The following is a 17,184-nucleotide window of genomic DNA, read 5'->3' as shown; positions in this document are numbered from 1 at the left end:
GCTGGAAGCCAGGGTGAAGCCATTGTGAGCATGCTGCTGGTATCCGGGCTCTGAGCCACAGACGCGTGGGTGGCCGGTATAATAGGTAAGAGGAGGCTCTGCCTCCCTGGGCGCTGCCACTGTCACTGGACACCCGGTTGCGGGTGTGGCAGGGAAGTTTTTGCTTTATTATGCCCCATGCAGGTTCTGGGGTGGCTGAGGAGGCGGTCTGTGCTATTCAGCATCCTGGGTTCATCAGTAATCTCCCTGGACTCCAGAGATTATTGATGAACCCAGGAAGCTGAGCAGCAGACTCCGCTGCCTCAGCCGCCCTGGACCCTGCATGGGGCATATCAAAAGCTCAGGTTCTTCTTCGGGAAGAGACTCTGTCATGCTGCAGCTTTTCCCGGGCAGCTTGGGGTCTAGGGAGGGGAGGGGAGCAGGGCCGGCTCTAGGCACCAGCAAAGCAAGCACATACTTGGGACGGCACAATTCCAGGGGCGGCGTTCTTCCGGCCATCCTTTTTTTTCTTTTTCTTTTCTTGCTTGGGCAGTTGCGCTCTTGGAGCTTGGGGCGGCAAAAAACCTAGAGCCGGCCCTGGAGGGGAGGCACGGCATGGCATATATGTAACATAACAAACAAAAATAGTGTAACATATATATAACATAATATATATGTAACATAACATAACAAAAATAGTGTCCCTGCCCTGAACAGCTTACAATCTAAGTATATCAGAAGGTGAATACAACAAGCAGACCGGGGAGCATACAAGGTAAAAACATCTCTATTTGGTACTGTAGAACTCTACTGACAGACTTGCATACAAGACAGGGGGAAATATTTTTCCCCCATCACTCTTATTTTTTTTTTGGTGCCATGAATCTAAGAGTTCTGTTAAATCTAGAGCAATAGGTGGGAAAATTAAAAAAAGATGGAAAGGTGATGAGTAACAATGGCCTGTCTAAGATCATAGGCTCAGAAAAAGCAGCATGAAATCTTTCAAAACAAAGATTAGTCAAGTATTGCTTAGATTCTTTAAAATACTTACAGATAGGCACATGGGTCCCGCCAGCGACCCCAATACAGTTTGGGAACCAAGTGTTTGCAAACCCATTAATAACCTCCTGTGAGTTGCCCAGCCTTATGACCCTGGAGAAAAGCACTTTCTTAATAGCAGCACACACCTCCATCACAATTTCCCCAAGAGTTGATCTACAGCCACCAAACTGGTTAGTTACAATAGCAAATGGAGGAGGTGAGCTTCCAGATGGCACTGGCCACCCATATGGAGGGCAGCTCTCACATAGGTTCCACCACTGAAGCTGCAGTGTGAACTCTGCACAGATTTCTTGGAAAAGGCGTTTGTGACATCCTGAAGTTCTGCCACCACCGTTGGTCATCCCAGGTCTACAGCACTATTCTGTCCCACCCGTCAGTGCTAATGGGGTAAACCCAAAGGAGCATTTCAGGAACAGTTCAAGGAGAAGTGTCTCCTCCTCCTCAGGGGTCATTAGCGCTCTTGTGCTGGATTAATTTAGATATGCTTGCAGCAACTTATTGACATTCACTACCATGAGAATTGCATTGCTCACCGATGCTTCCTCCATGCAGCCTGACAGCACTTTGAAAATGGCACTGGATTGCAAGGAGCCAGATGGATGATGGGATAAAATGAGAGGAATCAGAGAATTATTTAGTTTGACCTCAAGTTCCAGAACTTCATTGCTGACCAGGAGGTCCACAATGCATAGCATGAAAAATCCCCAAATACAGCACAACAGTGGAGCAATGCACCATGGGATGTCTGAAACTTCTCTCAACAGCACTGTGCTGTATGGCAGCAATGATTTGAGGCAAAACTACCTTAACTGTGGGATAACAATGTGGTGTGTACATACTGTTTGCACACCACTTGTTGCAGTTCACATAACATGGATACAGCAAACCCACACCATGTTTCAAGTGAAAACATGCCTTTAGAGAATAAGTTAAAATTGCTTATTTGGGTGATTCCTGGACATTTTCCAGGCCATTTTCAAGCTTCTCTCTCTCTCTCGTTCCCCCCTTCCCCCATATGTGATAGTAAGAAGACCCAAGATGTGTATGTAAAATGTTTTGGCACCAGATCCCATAGTCTTTTTTTCCTTCACCACTTGTTCACTTAAGTCCCTGTTCAGGTGTATTATTCAGAACAAATAATACACAACACTTTGTAAATCAAACAAAACCTTTTATTTCTCGTGAGCTGGATACATAGCAATCAGTCCATGGTCTCTAACACAGTGGCTGATGTTTTTTGCTACAACAAATGGTTTATAAATGCTGATGTAAATTAAAGTGTCCCCATAGCACCAGTAGAAAATGGAAACTTATGACACTGCTTGCGCTGACAAGATGATAACATTTGGATTTTACTCAGGAATACTGTTCACACAAAGTATGTGCCAGCATGGATTGTGCACTGTATAATCTATAGAAAAAGACATTAAGTATTTGCTTCATGACTGGAATTAGTTATCTTAATTTATAAATACTGCACAAGAATCCAGGAGTATCAATTATGGTAAATTCCATTTTTCTTTAGCAACATATTATGCATTTTCCAGGACCATGGGAAAAATTTGATTGTATTAGCTTCCATGCTAAAAGATGTACATTGATTTCTTTCCCTGTTTTAATCTAATTTTTCCTACCATGACTATGGTTATCACCATTTAATAAATCCTGGGACATGGAGACCACATATTAGATTGAAAACATTTCATTTTCTCCCACGTGAGTTGTTCACACAGTGTAATGTTAATATATCCATTGTCTATAAAGGCTGTCTATATTTATTCATAAATATGGTGTACATCTTCCTTGTCAAAAGAGGATTTTTGTTACTATAAAAATAGAATGAATTTAGGCCAGATAAACTTAATGGCACATTTGCCATCTGGGCAAAGCAAACAAAACAATAGCATACACTTCTGTGAAAATAGAACAAGCATATTATGAAATAAAAATACATTTGTGCTGTAGGCTGATCTATTGCACAACAAATAATTTCCACCCCAAACATTATGTATATGTTTATTTGACAGAAGATTCACAATCCCATACAGAATAATATAGCATCTAAATGTTGGCACTGGAGAAAATAGTGGGCTTAATTCTCCATTCAGTCTCACCAGTTTTAAACAAACATAGTAACGTTTGTATCGACCTGGCATAAAGTGGAAACTCAGAGCCACCTAATCTCTGGTTCTGCTGAAAGATGTTAATGGCTGCCATTGGGAGTAGAGGATGGTCTTGGATCCAAAGCCAATCACAAACCTTGTTAAGCCAATGGCTGTGCCAAGTATTCTTTTTCAAGCTCAAGGGAAGGCACAGTTAAGTCTCTTTATGTAATAAAAACAGCTGCGGGAGCTGGGGGTGCTACTGCCAAAGGAACTAGACCATGTGGTAGGTCAGAGCTAAGCCATGTGGACTGGGGGGTTTCCCTGGTTGCAAATGCAGAGGGTGGAGATTCAGTTGTAGCCTGTGTCTTCGGCGGGAGAGGGAGCCTGGAGAAGGTGTGGTCAGCGTGACCCCCAGAGGAAACACAGAGGCTAGAGACAGGGCTTCTTGGGTATTGAGCTCACTGGAGTGGCAGACTTGAGTAAAGAAACTGCTTGCTGTAGTTTGTTTCTTGTTCAGGGAAACAGGACTTGGTGAATTAACAATATTACACTAAAATATATTTGACTCACATATAATCCATTTCTCATGTGACTTTCTTATGCTTTAAGGCCAGAAGAGACCATTGTGATCATGTAGTCTGACCTCCTGACGAGCACAAGCCTTAGGATAACCATGAATTCAAGCTGTGCTTGAACTAGAGCATATCTTAAGATGTGACTTTTTAACAGTGAGGGTAGTTAACCATTGAACAACTTCCCAAAGGTTGTGACGGCGTCTCCGTGAGTAGAAATCTTGAAATTATTTCTAGTCTGAATTTGTCTAGCTGATTTTTAAACTCTAAGGGCCTGATCAAACTCCTATTAAAATCAATGGGGAGACTTGCACTGGCTGCATCAGAAATTGGATGGGTTTCTTAGAGAATTGGCAGTATCTTCGAATTTGACAAATAGTGAGCCATGCCTATGTCCTTTCTGCTACTACTCAGGCTTTCCACTCCCATGAGGTAACTTCCAGAATGGCTTCCTAACCTGCTGTAGCCATCCCTCCTGTTAGAAATGCACAGATTCTGTGATCAATCCTTCTGTTAAGACTGACAAAACAGTGCCAATTTTTATAGGGATTTTTATGATAGACATCTGTTCAGTAGGAACTAGACTGAGAAAAATCACCAATTCATTTCATATAGACCACTGCACAGTCATCAGATGGTAATAGCTTTCACATATTTCCAACCTCCTGGCCAGATTCTAATTGCTAACCAGGGACTGATGAATTGGAATTTTTGGTGGGCATGCAAAAGAGAATCAGGCTCCTACAGGTGGAAAACTCTATATGCCACGACTAATTTCTTGAGCTATACAGTTAATTTCTAGTTACATTTTCCCACACTACATATAAATAGCACAATGGAAAAAATTTACTTTTTGGCCTGCGCACATATAGACCTGAATCCTGCTGGCTTTACTCACACATTCATCTCATTTAAATCAATGGGATTAGTTGGGTAAGGCAAACAGAATTTGGTCCAGAATGTCATTGCACTTCAAACTCAATAAAGCCAGAAAAGAGAGAGCAGGAAATCACAACTAGCTTGGCAGTCTATTGCCAGTCTCTTACTAGTGCCTTAAAATTTGACTCGGGTAGATGCTTGTGATATTAAGTATCAGCTTTTGGTAACTTCAATCCCCTTCATCTTTTCATTCTATTCCTTGATGGGGATGACTGTTTCCTGTTAGAACAATTACTCAGATGTTTTACCATCACTGCATTTTCACTGTACTGCATCATCGTGAGAATCCATTTTATTCACTCCATCAGTGAAAGTTATAAAAAGCAGACAGATTCAGACAGTTTCAATTTACAACTGCCTCTTTCAGTCCAGCATTTTTCTGATAATCCAGACTCTGGTTTCCACACAGGTAGGCCCTGATTTTGTGAGCTGTCCTATGAAAGCAGAGTGCTGCAACTGTGTAGAGCCCCACTGAAATCAGTGGGGTATTACTTGGCCACAGGGGTCTGTCCACAGGGGGCAACTTGCAGGATCAGAACCCTGTTTATGACGGTCAGAGCTATGTGCGCCACTGTTTCCCATGACTTTACACATGTGGTGATTGCTATCTGGGTCTCAGCAGGGAACTGAAATAGGGCTCTCCAGAGATTAAAGCATGAGACTGTACAGCCTGAGCTAAAAAGCCAGGTTCTGTAGTTGGGGACTGTGACAGACTCTGATCCTGTGGGGATTGGGCACAGAGGAGGACTCCAAACACATACTGGTTAGTGATTTTTATATATATAAAATGAGAATATATATATTCTCAGGTTTCAGAGTAACAGCCGTGTTAGTCTGTATTCGCAAAAAGAAAAGGAGTACTTGTGGCACCTTAGAGACTAACCAATTTATTTGAGCATGAGCTTTCGTGAGCTGTAGCCACAAGTACTCCTTTTCTTTATATATTCTCAGTTACACCAGTTTAGCTTTCCTGGAAAATAAAATATTTGCAGTACAAGTTACTATGTTTTCTAAGTAGTAGTCAATTACTGAGTCATGCAAAGAGCAAATATTTATCTAAAATGTTTATAAAATACACATAAGTTTACATTTTAATAGCTTCCCAGAGGAAGTAGTAAATTAAAAATAAAAAGATAAAATAGTCTGTGGCACAGTTCATAGTTCAGATTATTCTTGGCTGTGTTTGGTTTTTTCTGCCTTTCTGTCTTACAAAGTTCTAGCCAACCAGTCTGTCTGTCCGTCCATCCAGTGATTATATTGCTTGAAGTGCCAGAAAAGTTTATGGAGTTTCCCTAAAGCACTTTCAAAAAGGAAGCCTATTTAGAAACGTGCAGTAAAAATTTCAGCTTGTGTTTTGCAAACTCTTCAAAAGTCTCTATAAAGTAGGTAAAATTCCCTTCTTCGTACTCTTCACATTGTTTGCATGTTATTTTATTCCTGTTCTGCAAAATAAATAAATAAAAAAGGAAACAAAAGAATAGAAAAATGACAATTCTTTGAGTAAAAATTGGTTTGATATTAAAACTGGGGATAGTTGAATTGGTTTTGATAGAGAGCCAAATCTTGCCACAGGAGCCCTGCTGGAGGCTGCCAAGGAACCTAAGTACTGAAATGTAAGTGGCCTGATTTTTAAACATGAGCTTGCAGAGCTGCCAGTGACTTCAGTGGGAGATGCAGGTGTTCAGGCCCTTTGAAAACCAGGGGATATGTCTTTAGGTGTCTAAATATGGTCCACTCTATGAACTTCAGTTTGAAAATGTTGGCCATGGGATACCAGTTTACACCTGCACACACACTAGATGCACCCTCTGAGGTACTTGTTTTGCTAACATTCTAGAAAACTTTATTCTGAGAAGAGCTAAATTCTGTCTGTGTAAATCAGTGTGTGAGTGGGTGACTGCCACTCACACCCCCGTTATGCGTATCTCACAGCAAAATTTATCTCAAGCCATTAAAGGAGCTTTTTTTGGATTGTTCTCTTTCCATTGACTGTAGATGGCACTTACCGGACTGTTTGGTAAACTTGTGTTCTTTGGTAAATTTGCTTTTACATTTGCCAGCACGTTGCGTATGTACTGTTTGATTTTACATCCTTTTCTGATTTCACATTCCTGGGAAATCACTTTCAACTCTAACAAAAAGCATTCCATCACTTGTACTTCACACTCATCCTAAAAATGAAAAATGTCACTGGCTTTACAATAAAAAGATTAAAGAAATAGGTCCACATGTGGCATAAAATTTTGCAAACCAACAGCTGATTTTGATCTACTGTGTACTTGTTTTGCCATGCAAATGTTTGTAAATATCTACACTGATCATGAGAATTAATGTGTAGCTTGGTTAAATTACATTTAAAGGTGGGTCAGGACATAACAAGCTTGGTGAAAAATGTAAATACCAAGATAGGATGGGAATTAATTAGGATATACTTTGGGGTATAATTAAGAATAATAAGATCAAGTTATTATTAATAATACTTAGCTCTGATAGCAATTCCCATCCATAACTCTCAAACAATTTTTTTTAAAAGGGAGTATCGCTATCCCTATTTTACAGATGGAGAAACAGAGATGGATTGATTTTGCCTCAGGTACCACAGCAGGTCAGTGATAGAGCCAGGAACAGAACCCAGGTGTTCTGATTCCCAAAGCCATGCCTTGTCCATGGGACTATATTGCCTCTCTCTTAAAAAAACTAAAAGTTTTAGCTACCAAGAAAACCTTCCTGACAGTAACATATATTAGGCTGTGGAACAGTCTTCCTAGGAGAGTGTAGAAGCTGCATTGAGGAGATCATTTTAAAATTAGATTGGCTACATGACCTCTCTGATGATTGTGATATAAATTATATCCCCTAAACTGAAATAACTGTATAAGGTAGTTATCCGTAGCTTTGCCATTCTTCCAATTAGAAACTATCTGAAGGTGAATGCCTATGCAGTTTAGATCTTAACACTATTTTAGAATGCTCTAGCAAAGTGCACAATGTTGGAGAATCATGTTTTCTTTTGACAAAAAGGAAAGTTCTTCCTTTTGATAAAAATCATTTTGTCAATTGACAAACTTCTATAGCCTTTTTAATTGACAAACTTCTATAGCCAATGATTCAGTAACCATATCTGCTTATAGTCATCCCGATTAATACACATAAAGAATGGGAACTTATTTTTAATGCAAATGATTTGGTTTCAGAAGCTTTGATCAAATTAAACATCAATTGCCTTTAGCTGGTTACTTCAGAAGAAATAAGGATATCACCCTCAGACCAGTCTAGGTCAAATTTACAAAATGTACTTACTGGCTTGTCTATATATGCAGTGTATAAACAGGCATCAATGGTCTAAAAGAAAACAGATTTGGATATATAAACAATAATTCTTGAGTTTAGGGATAATAAAGTCAATCCTACCAGGGGAATGGCCTAGCTCAGTGCTCAAAGGGTCAATCCTGCAAGATGCTGGAGATCACTGAAGTCAGTGGACATTGATATTCCCCAGCACCTCACAGCATGAGGCCCTTGTAAGCATGAGATTCCCCAGCACCTCACAGCATGAGGCTCAAAGTAAGAAGCACATTTCTGGAACTGAGTTCTAGCAGTACTTTCTCAGAAGAAGCCTACTCCCAATTCTTCTCTTTCTTTTCTTGTTTTATCTGACTAAGAACAAATACTGCAGAGATTAAAATAGAGCACTGAAAGAAATAAAAATTGAAGACGAAAATGCTTAATTTAAGGGGCTGTAATGCAGAGTCCACTCTAAGTGTCACATATTGTTATCTACTCCCCTGCTTATTCCTGTGCTACAACATTACATGAGTTCTCTTCTTCCCCTCCCTTCTCCCCCCACTTACTTATTATTTAAGCACTCGGCTAGACAATCAACTCCAGGTCTCTTCCTACCCAAATGATTATATGAAACATTAATGCTTTGTGAACTTACATCAGTTATGCCTTTAATCATATGCAAATCTTCTATAACCGCCTCCCACCTTCTTCTTTCAGCTTCTATTCTTGGTAGATATGCACTGATGCAGCTAAAACAAAACAACAACAAAAACAATTAGAATATTTAGTAACATACACACATCTTTTCTGAAGATAATAATATAACGAAGAGTGGTTGGCAGAAAAGCAGTATCATATTACAGATACGCCACATATGCAGGTGTATGTGACGGACTGTGAAGCCCTCTGATAAAGTGTGGAACCATGAAATATATAGGGAATACTGATGGTACGTACTGGTATGTGGGTTTTAATCAGCAGGAGTCTGGGATGATTCCCTTACTCAGAAGTGGAAAGCCACAAGTAAATTATACTAAACATCATTTTATCTCCTGGTGATAAAATGTTTATCCCACATCATCTTGCATATGCCCATATATATTAGTGAAAAATTAATGTTACCAACTTTAAAGAGGGTCCAGCTCCACAGGGCCCAGAGTGAGAGGTTAAAACTATTTAAAGTAAAATACCTAAAATTGTTCTTCCTAGATATAAAAATGTCACAAATTTGAAGTCTTACAGCTCAGCTTCGTACAAGGCTAGATTCAAGCTCCGAGTCCCACTGAGGAAGGAATTTCTTCTTCCAAATAGTACAGTGCCTGTTTTTAGCCCTGTGAAGGTGTGGGCTACTGGATTTTTAAACTGTAACTCTTGATGTATAAAAAGCTGTCACTGGCTCAGGACTGAATCTTGCCCATCTTGAACCGCAGGGAAGAATTCCTTCCACATTAGATTGTAAGAACTTAGGAACAGTGTGTGCCTCACTCTTATTCTTTAATTGGCGGCCTGTAGGTATTACAGCAATACAGGTAATATTGGGAGAGAAGGAGGAAATATTTATTTGGCTGGTTGATTTTAAAATAAATGGCAGTTGTTTTAAGCCACTCAATGGTTTGAAATAGTCAAATATAATCACAGAGATTGATCAGTGGGCAGGTAATGTAGTCACAGGCATGTGATAAGTACATATATATAACCTGCTTGTTCAATTTTACCTTCGTGTGTAGATTATCTTATAGCCCTCTAATTTATCACATGGTTCCCAGTCATACACATAAACACGTTTTGGTGATAATATTGTGAGTGACTGCAAAGCTGTATGATAGTTTGCCTTTGTCGCGCACCTTTGATTGTCTCACCTAGATTCCACCAGAACGACAACTAATATTCCAAATGTCCAATAGGTCAAACAGCTGATAGATTTTTTTTTTTTAAAAAAGACCCTTCACAGAAGTGTTTCGGATGAGTGCACGTACACCATCCACACACACTTTCACTGGTCTGAGGAGGAGACCCCAAGTCTCCCTCATCCTAGATGACTGCTCTACACAGTGGGGCTATAAGATACAAGGGGGCTGACAGCAGCACCACCATCTTCACCTGCTGCCGGCTTCTGTGAATCCTATTCTTAGGCACCTAACTCGCTTCATGCATTGTGCAGAGAGTCTGGACGCCTAATTGGAGCTGTGGCTGCTGCTATGTGACAGGGTTCCTAAATGTTAAGCACTCCAATGCTGAATCTAAGGGCTTGTCTACATAGCAATTTACTGTGCAACAAGCCACGTTGTGAATCTACAGTGCACCAGCTTGCCGTGCAGTAACATCCCATGTGGTAACTTACAGCACAGTGAAAGTCCCAGAGTGCACTTGGTTTACTACTACTTGAAAGTCTAATACATTAAGCTGCACTCCAACACTTTCACTGCCCTGGACATGACTGTGTGGCAAATAGGTGCACTATAGATTCTTGCTGCCTTGCTAACTTGCCATGTAGACAAACCCTTAGTTCCTTCTGTGGATCTAGAGTCTCAAGTTTGGCACCCCAAACTTGGTAGACGTTTTTGAAAATGAAGGCCTCAATCATAGATGCAACCACTGGAGGATTCTTTTGGGGGAAAAGAGTGGGACGTTTCCCTCAAACTCCCAAGCAGGAGGGAGCAATAATGTCTTTGAGCCTGTGGCACAGGGGAGGTAAGGGCAGGCCAGTTCCAGCCCTTCTGCTGATTTTGTGTGCAGCAGTGGCAGATTTAGCGTTCTTCTCTCACCCTCCTTAGGGGCTAACAAACTGAAAGGCAGAGGTGGCACCCAATTCAAACAGCAGGTGGATCCAGAGGAAAGAATCCAGCTTCCTTCCTGTTGTCTACACTTACAGGAAAGGAGAGGAAGAATTCCCTCCCAACGAACCTGGAGCAATGAGAGGACAGAGGACACTCACCAGCCCTCTTCCCAATGAGATGGAGGAAGGTACTGTTGGGAAGGGACAAGACAGCCCCTATTAGGGAGACTTGACCCAAAAAGGGGGTGGGGAGTGAGCATGCAGGGCACATAGTGGGGCAATGGGCAGAAGGGATGTGAAGCACAAAGCACTGGGGCAGCAGGGGGCGGAGATTGGGGAACGGACCCCTGGGGAATCCAGCTTTGTAAAGTGACTGGAGATCATTGGGAGAAAGATACTGTGCAATTACAAATAATTATTTATTTACTAGTTTTGTTTTTTAAAATTATAATTACCAAAGAATGAAGATGGTTATTCCAGTTGCATTATTTAAAAAGCTGAGAAAATGTCTCTTCAGAATAAGATACTGCTGGCAGTAGAGACAAATACTTCTCAGGTGTGTTTTCTGAAAGATAAGATCAGGGAATTATGAGTTACCTAAATGAGTTGTATGGCACAATTTGACTTCATAGGATATTTTAGTACAGATTTAATTAATCCATTAGGTAAGTCATCTAGTAAAGACAATATTGCACACAGTGGATATTTTGTAAAGACCAAACCACTCTGTAGCTTTTTAGGAATAGGTAGTAAAATGCTGGTAGAAAAGCAGATGCCAGGGGCACAGCACAAGAAACGGGAATGTGTTCTGGATCATGGGTTCCTAATAGTACAGATCACATTTTAATACAGGTATTGTATTAGACCATATGCTTTCCCACTCTTAATTTTGAAGACCACCTCTTGCCCACCCCTTTGCATTCCATAATATCTCTGTAGCATCTACAGCAATTAAACATGGGAAAAAGTAATATTGGCAAAGGGTTTTTTAAAAATGTTGCACCTTCTTTTAATGCAATTTAGCAGTTGGAAATACGAAGGGGGGCGGGGGGCAGCTCTCCATGGATCACCAGCAAGTGTTCCATAATTCAGAATTTGGAAACTTTCATTCTAGACTGAGCCAAAACCCCTCTTATGTAGACTGGCACAGTTTAATTATGGAGATACACCTGTTGGGGATTGGGCCCTATGTTTTATTGCTAATAATAGTCATTTATTTCACAGGGTTATTGTGAGGATTACTGATATTTGTAAAATTCTTTAAACACACAACAATGTTATATAAGAATTAGTAAGTAGTATTTATTGTTTCCAAGTTCCAAAGGCTTAGTTTAAATAATGTGGCAGTCTGTTGACCACATAACCTTACATGTTTTTAGTGGAAGACAGTTCCAGGTATCTGGAAGCTAGTTATGTAAAATATCCATAACAAACCACAAATAAATAATTTGTACTAAAATAAGAACATGACAAATAATACTTGTACATATTTTTATTTTCTTAACTGGTTCAGTATGGAAAATCACTCACAGTAGTGACTCAACTCATCTTAAAAAAAGAGCTTAACCAGTGAATGGAAATCTGAAAAATCTGAGTATATAATAGTTTGTAAGCCTCCAATGAAGGCTGTATGCGAAAACATTAAGTAACAAATTATCTGTCCACCACACTTGTAAGCCTATAATGAGAGAGAGAGAGACAAGCTTATGGTTCTTTCAACCAGGACAGACCTATTGTGGTCACATCAACTTAAGTCCAGGTGCTAAGTATTATGGAGATGCAGCAGCCTCTCTGTTGTTAAGGTTGCAATCACTTTCTGCTATAATTTTGGCTTGGAAAATCAATTTGACCTGACTGTGGTCACATTTACTCTTAAGGCAAAGGAAAACATTTCTGTACAGATTTGGAGAAAATTCTTCAAACTAGTTTTCATTTACAGGTCATAAAAATATTAGCCATTTAAAAACTTTAATTTTAGATTAAAGTTTCTGTCAATTTCTATCTCAAAAATGGCCTGATACTCCTCCTTCAAACTATCTATAAAAAAGTTAAAAACCAATATGTTCAGTATAACTGAAAACAAGAAGGTATCATTAAGCAAAAAATTTTACTGTTTCTTGTGGACAGTTTGGGGCTCAATCCTGCACTCACTGATGGCAATGGCAATGGGAGTTTTTTATATTGATTTTAGTGGGTGCAGTATTGGGCATTATAAGAAGTAAGTAAGAGATCTTCCTTAAGCCAAATTCTAGAAGCCTGCAGCTCTGATAGTGTCTGTTCTTTTACTGGTGATAGCTAGTAAAAGTTGCAGTCATAATCCCATAATAAGGCTGATTTTAATCTCCCATATAATTTAAAAAAAAAAAGCAACATACCCCCAAATGAAGAAAACTTAAAATCCCCATGCTTTCAAATTTAGGATATGATTTAAAGTTTCATTGACAACAGAGTTTGTTTTATTTTGTTTGCAAAGTGTCCAATGTTTCCTTGTGTCCTTTGCTCTTTCCAACAAAATCACACTATTTCACAATTTTAAGCAGTGGTAGGTTTTGATATTGGCTGGTACAAGAGGTAGTATTATTAAAGGTCCAGAATTTTTTTTAAAAAAACAACCTTCGGAAATTGCCATTATTTGAAAATAGCAATAGTGAAACTGCCAGAGTGGGAAAACCACCCATAGAGATGGAGAATATTTTTATTGTTGACTTCTCACCCATCCAGGACTACTTTTCAAAAGAAAATTCCAGAATGTGGTAAAATTACTCTTTCGCCTGCATTCCACATCAAAAAGCCCTTTCTTTATATTCGATACGAATGTGGTTGCTCATTATGTGGTCATCATATCTGGACTAATTCATTTCTTGTTTTCAAGTGCTGGGTTTTGTAAATATAGTAGGTAACTACATTATTGTCACTTAACAACCTTAACTGATTTTTTAAATAAAGAATTTGGGTTTTGAATAGGTAGTGATTTTCGAATGCCTCTAAAAATGGGGGGAGAGGGGCACAGGACAGAAGCTCCATGCATACTTTCACAGGTGTTTTGTGGTCTCATCAAGTTTTCAGAAATTTACAGAGTATCCAGTTAGAAAGAGCCTCCTAAATCATCTAGTCCAATGCAGGATCATTTTGTATACCAATTTATTAAATATTTTATCTTAACTCTTCTTGAGCAACATTAGTAATGGTAGCTCAACTACAGACTTTGATAACATATTCCTTTGGCTTGAACTCACCATTGCAATTAAAAATTTTCCCTTTGCCACTTTCAGGTTTTCACTTCTGGTTCTCCTAAATCAGTAGCCAATTCATCACTCTCTTGCCCTATATTATTATCTTTCTACTACATTTGTCTTATTTTTGGGTGAAATAAAAATAGGAATCCCTGAACTTGGGACTCTACAAGTAAAAGTGAAGGAATAAATGATATTTAAATATTTTCTTTTTCACTATGCTGCACTTACTGGTAACCACATATAATGGCATTGTCAAAACGTTTAAAACAAAATGAACTCTATAGTAAATATAGGTGGGTGCTCATAGACTCATAGACTTTAAGGTCCGAAGGGACCATTATGATCTTATAGTCTGACTTCCTGCACAACGCAGACCACAGAATCTCACCCACCCACTCCTGTAACAAACCCTGACCTATATCTGAGCTACTGAAGTCCTCAACGTGTGGTTTAAAGACTTCAAGGTATAGAGAATCCTCCAGCAAGTGACCTGTGCCCCACGCTGCAGAGGAAGGCGAAAACCCCCCAGGGCCTCTGCCAATCTGCCCTGAAGGATAATTCCTTCTCGACCCCAAATATGGTGATCAGCTAAACCCTGAGCATGTGGGCAAGACTCACCAGCCAGACACCCAGGAACGAACTCTCTGTAGTAACTCAGATCCCACCCTATCTAGTGTCCCATCACAGGCCATTGGGCATATTTACCGCTAATAGTCAAAGATCCCATCAAACCATCCCCTGCTGCCAAAAATACTTCTAAATATGACACAAACTATTCATTTGAAAAATGTCCTTATTAAACTGCTTTCTAATAATGAAGTTAAAATGAAACACTTAAAATTACTACCAGAGTAAAATCTGAGCCACAGTAGTAGCCTTTCTTCACTGGGGACCTGATCATAATCCCATATAAGTAAGTCAATGACAAAATTCCCCTTGACTTTAATGCTGCAAGGCTTAATTTTGCTAACTTTGTTGTCATAAAGCCTTGAAGTAAAGTTAGACACAAGAAAGATTATAGCTACATACATTATTTATGTTTTACACTACGGGGAAGCTACTGAAACCTAATGTTACAATTTTGTGTCGATCAAACCATATATTCAAACTACTTCATTGAGATTTACTCACAAATCTCTCTATGCATTTCTAAGATGCTGTGGCCCAAATTTTTAAAGGTATTTAGGCACTGTGGTGATCAATGATAGATAACTGATGTAGGAGCCTAAATCTTATTTTCTAAATGGATTTAGGATCAAAGATCCCATGGACAGTCAATGGCATTTTTTATACCCATATGCTACTGTTTATATCCAAGAGAGATTTCACGATACTACCCTGTGATAACTCTTATTGAGGGAAGGTCTACAAGAAGGTGAGAAATCTTACATTTTGTCTAAAAGTAGCAAGATTAGGTTCATCCTTGTCTCCTGTAGCAGACAGCCTTCCACTGAGTAAATTCTGGGTTCCCAAGTTTCAATGTGGACTGTGTCAAGTGGAAACATCCCCACTGATGGCAGTGTTATCATGGCCTGAAGAGTGAAATGGTTTCTGAGATAGGTAGACCCTTGCCTAAAGAATGCTGGAAAGAGTAAGACCTTGAAAAGCTACTGGAACTAGAGATGGACTGTAGCATATGAAGCAGTCATGTGATATGTTGTCTTTCTCTCTTACCCACAAGGCAAGCCTCTCTGTGTTGAATGAAACCATTTCAGGGAACCCTGGAGGTGATGAATGTGTGGCTAGGCCATTACCAAAAGAAATGCTGAAGATAGAAAAAAGCATTTTCATGTACTGCTATTCCAGTGCCTAGCTAGGAGCAAGGAAAAGCACCTCATCTAAAATCAGTTTGTGGATGATCTAGCTGGATGATCTGGCTGACCTGTCTTTCATTGATGAGCATGATGCCAAATTCCAGGTTGCTGAACCCTGTTACCTAGGCTACTGGTCATCACCTACAATAGATGTGGTCTGTGGATGGGTAAGTAGACACTGGGCACTAGCCTCTATTTACAGACCACTATGCCTGTCACTGCTTGGGACAAGGAGGTTAGGGTTTCTGGTGTGCCAGTCCACAGACTTTTTTGACTCCTTTTTCTCACTTGCATGGAATCAGAGGTGCCCGTGATTCTTTGCCACTCCTTCTGGTCCATGGCACAGGTTTGGAGGTCTTCCTGTGTCAGCCCTTTCCTCTTCAAATGTCTCTTGACAGAGTCTTTCCATTCTATCCTCAGTCTTTCATATCATTTCTTGCTGTCCTCTTTCACCCATGCTTTCTTTGCTGATTGTTTTTCTTCTGTTCTTGCCCAGCCCATCCATTACTGAGAGTCCCAAGTTCATTTTCCCCCTCATTTCTACCATGAATGCTCTGTTTACCCTCTGCTTGCCTGCCATTCACCTCATAGTATTTTCTACTACCTGCATCTTTTCTTCCATTTTTGTAAGACCCACTATTTCCAAATGATAGAGCAGGCAGGAGGGTACACACACACGCACCATCCACTATCCCTATCAGTTTGTTAGTTAATTGCTGGTCCCGTGGTACTCCTGCTACCTCTTTCACTGCCACCCATGTACATTGGGTTCTTCTCTTCAATTCTTCAGATCTCTGAACAATGGCACTAATTGTACTTCTGAAGTACACAAATTGTCTTCTGATTCAGCGTCTCTCCTGCAACTTCAATTAACAGCTCTTCTTCCACCTTCCCTACTTGCATAACTTCAGTTTTCTTTGTGTTTAATTCCAAATCATGGTCTTCAAACACAGATGCCCACTTTGATACCAATTCCTCTTTGATCATTTGGCTCTTTTGGCTGACAGCAGCATACATTAGTTTTCTCTGTCTCCACAGGCTTGGTTTCCTGCTAGTTAAGCCCATAACTAGGATAAAATGAAGAGGCCTCAGCACACTGCTTTGTCTCAATCCTACCATCACCTCAAAACTCCCTGAAATTCTATGTACTGTTGTCACCTTAGCTCTTGAGCCTCGATAGAGCTCTTCTATCATCTCCATCATCACAATACTCCAAACACCAGCTCCCACAGAACCAAGTCATATGCTTTCTCAAGCATGCTACATAGCAGTTATTGCTAAAGGCTTACTATGATGACTGCTTTCAAACAAAAAGCATATTGGTTGTCTATATTTTTGTTGTACACCAGCAGAATCTCCTGTGGAAAACTGTAAATTCCATCTAGTTTATCCTGCTTGTTTGTGAGTAATGAATAC

At 39.9% G+C, this 17,184-nt stretch overlaps 1 protein-coding gene across 1 annotated transcript in view; it reads right to left on the bottom strand.

Annotated features, from left to right (window-relative positions):
• Positions 1 to 2,216: 2,216 nt before the first annotated feature.
• The window catches only part of IL15 (interleukin 15), a 93,761-nt gene continuing 78,793 nt past the window's right edge, over positions 2,217 to 17,184 (bottom strand). The window contains exons 3-7 of the mRNA XM_073341211.2: positions 11,174 to 11,283; positions 8,598 to 8,691; positions 7,958 to 7,999; positions 6,664 to 6,828; positions 2,217 to 6,099 (exon numbers count right to left, since the gene is read on the bottom strand). Coding sequence (XP_073197312.1) covers positions 5,974 to 6,099; positions 6,664 to 6,828; positions 7,958 to 7,999; positions 8,598 to 8,691; positions 11,174 to 11,283 — 537 coding nt within the window. The 3' untranslated portion in view covers positions 2,217 to 5,973. The remainder of the gene's footprint in view (positions 6,100 to 6,663; positions 6,829 to 7,957; positions 8,000 to 8,597; positions 8,692 to 11,173; positions 11,284 to 17,184) is intronic.

Source organism: Lepidochelys kempii, chromosome 4 (assembly GCF_965140285.1).
Source record: "Lepidochelys kempii isolate rLepKem1 chromosome 4, rLepKem1.hap1, whole genome shotgun sequence".
NCBI classification, from domain to species: domain Eukaryota; kingdom Metazoa; phylum Chordata; order Testudines; family Cheloniidae; genus Lepidochelys; species Lepidochelys kempii.
This window is presented reverse-complemented; position numbering and strand designations above follow the sequence as displayed.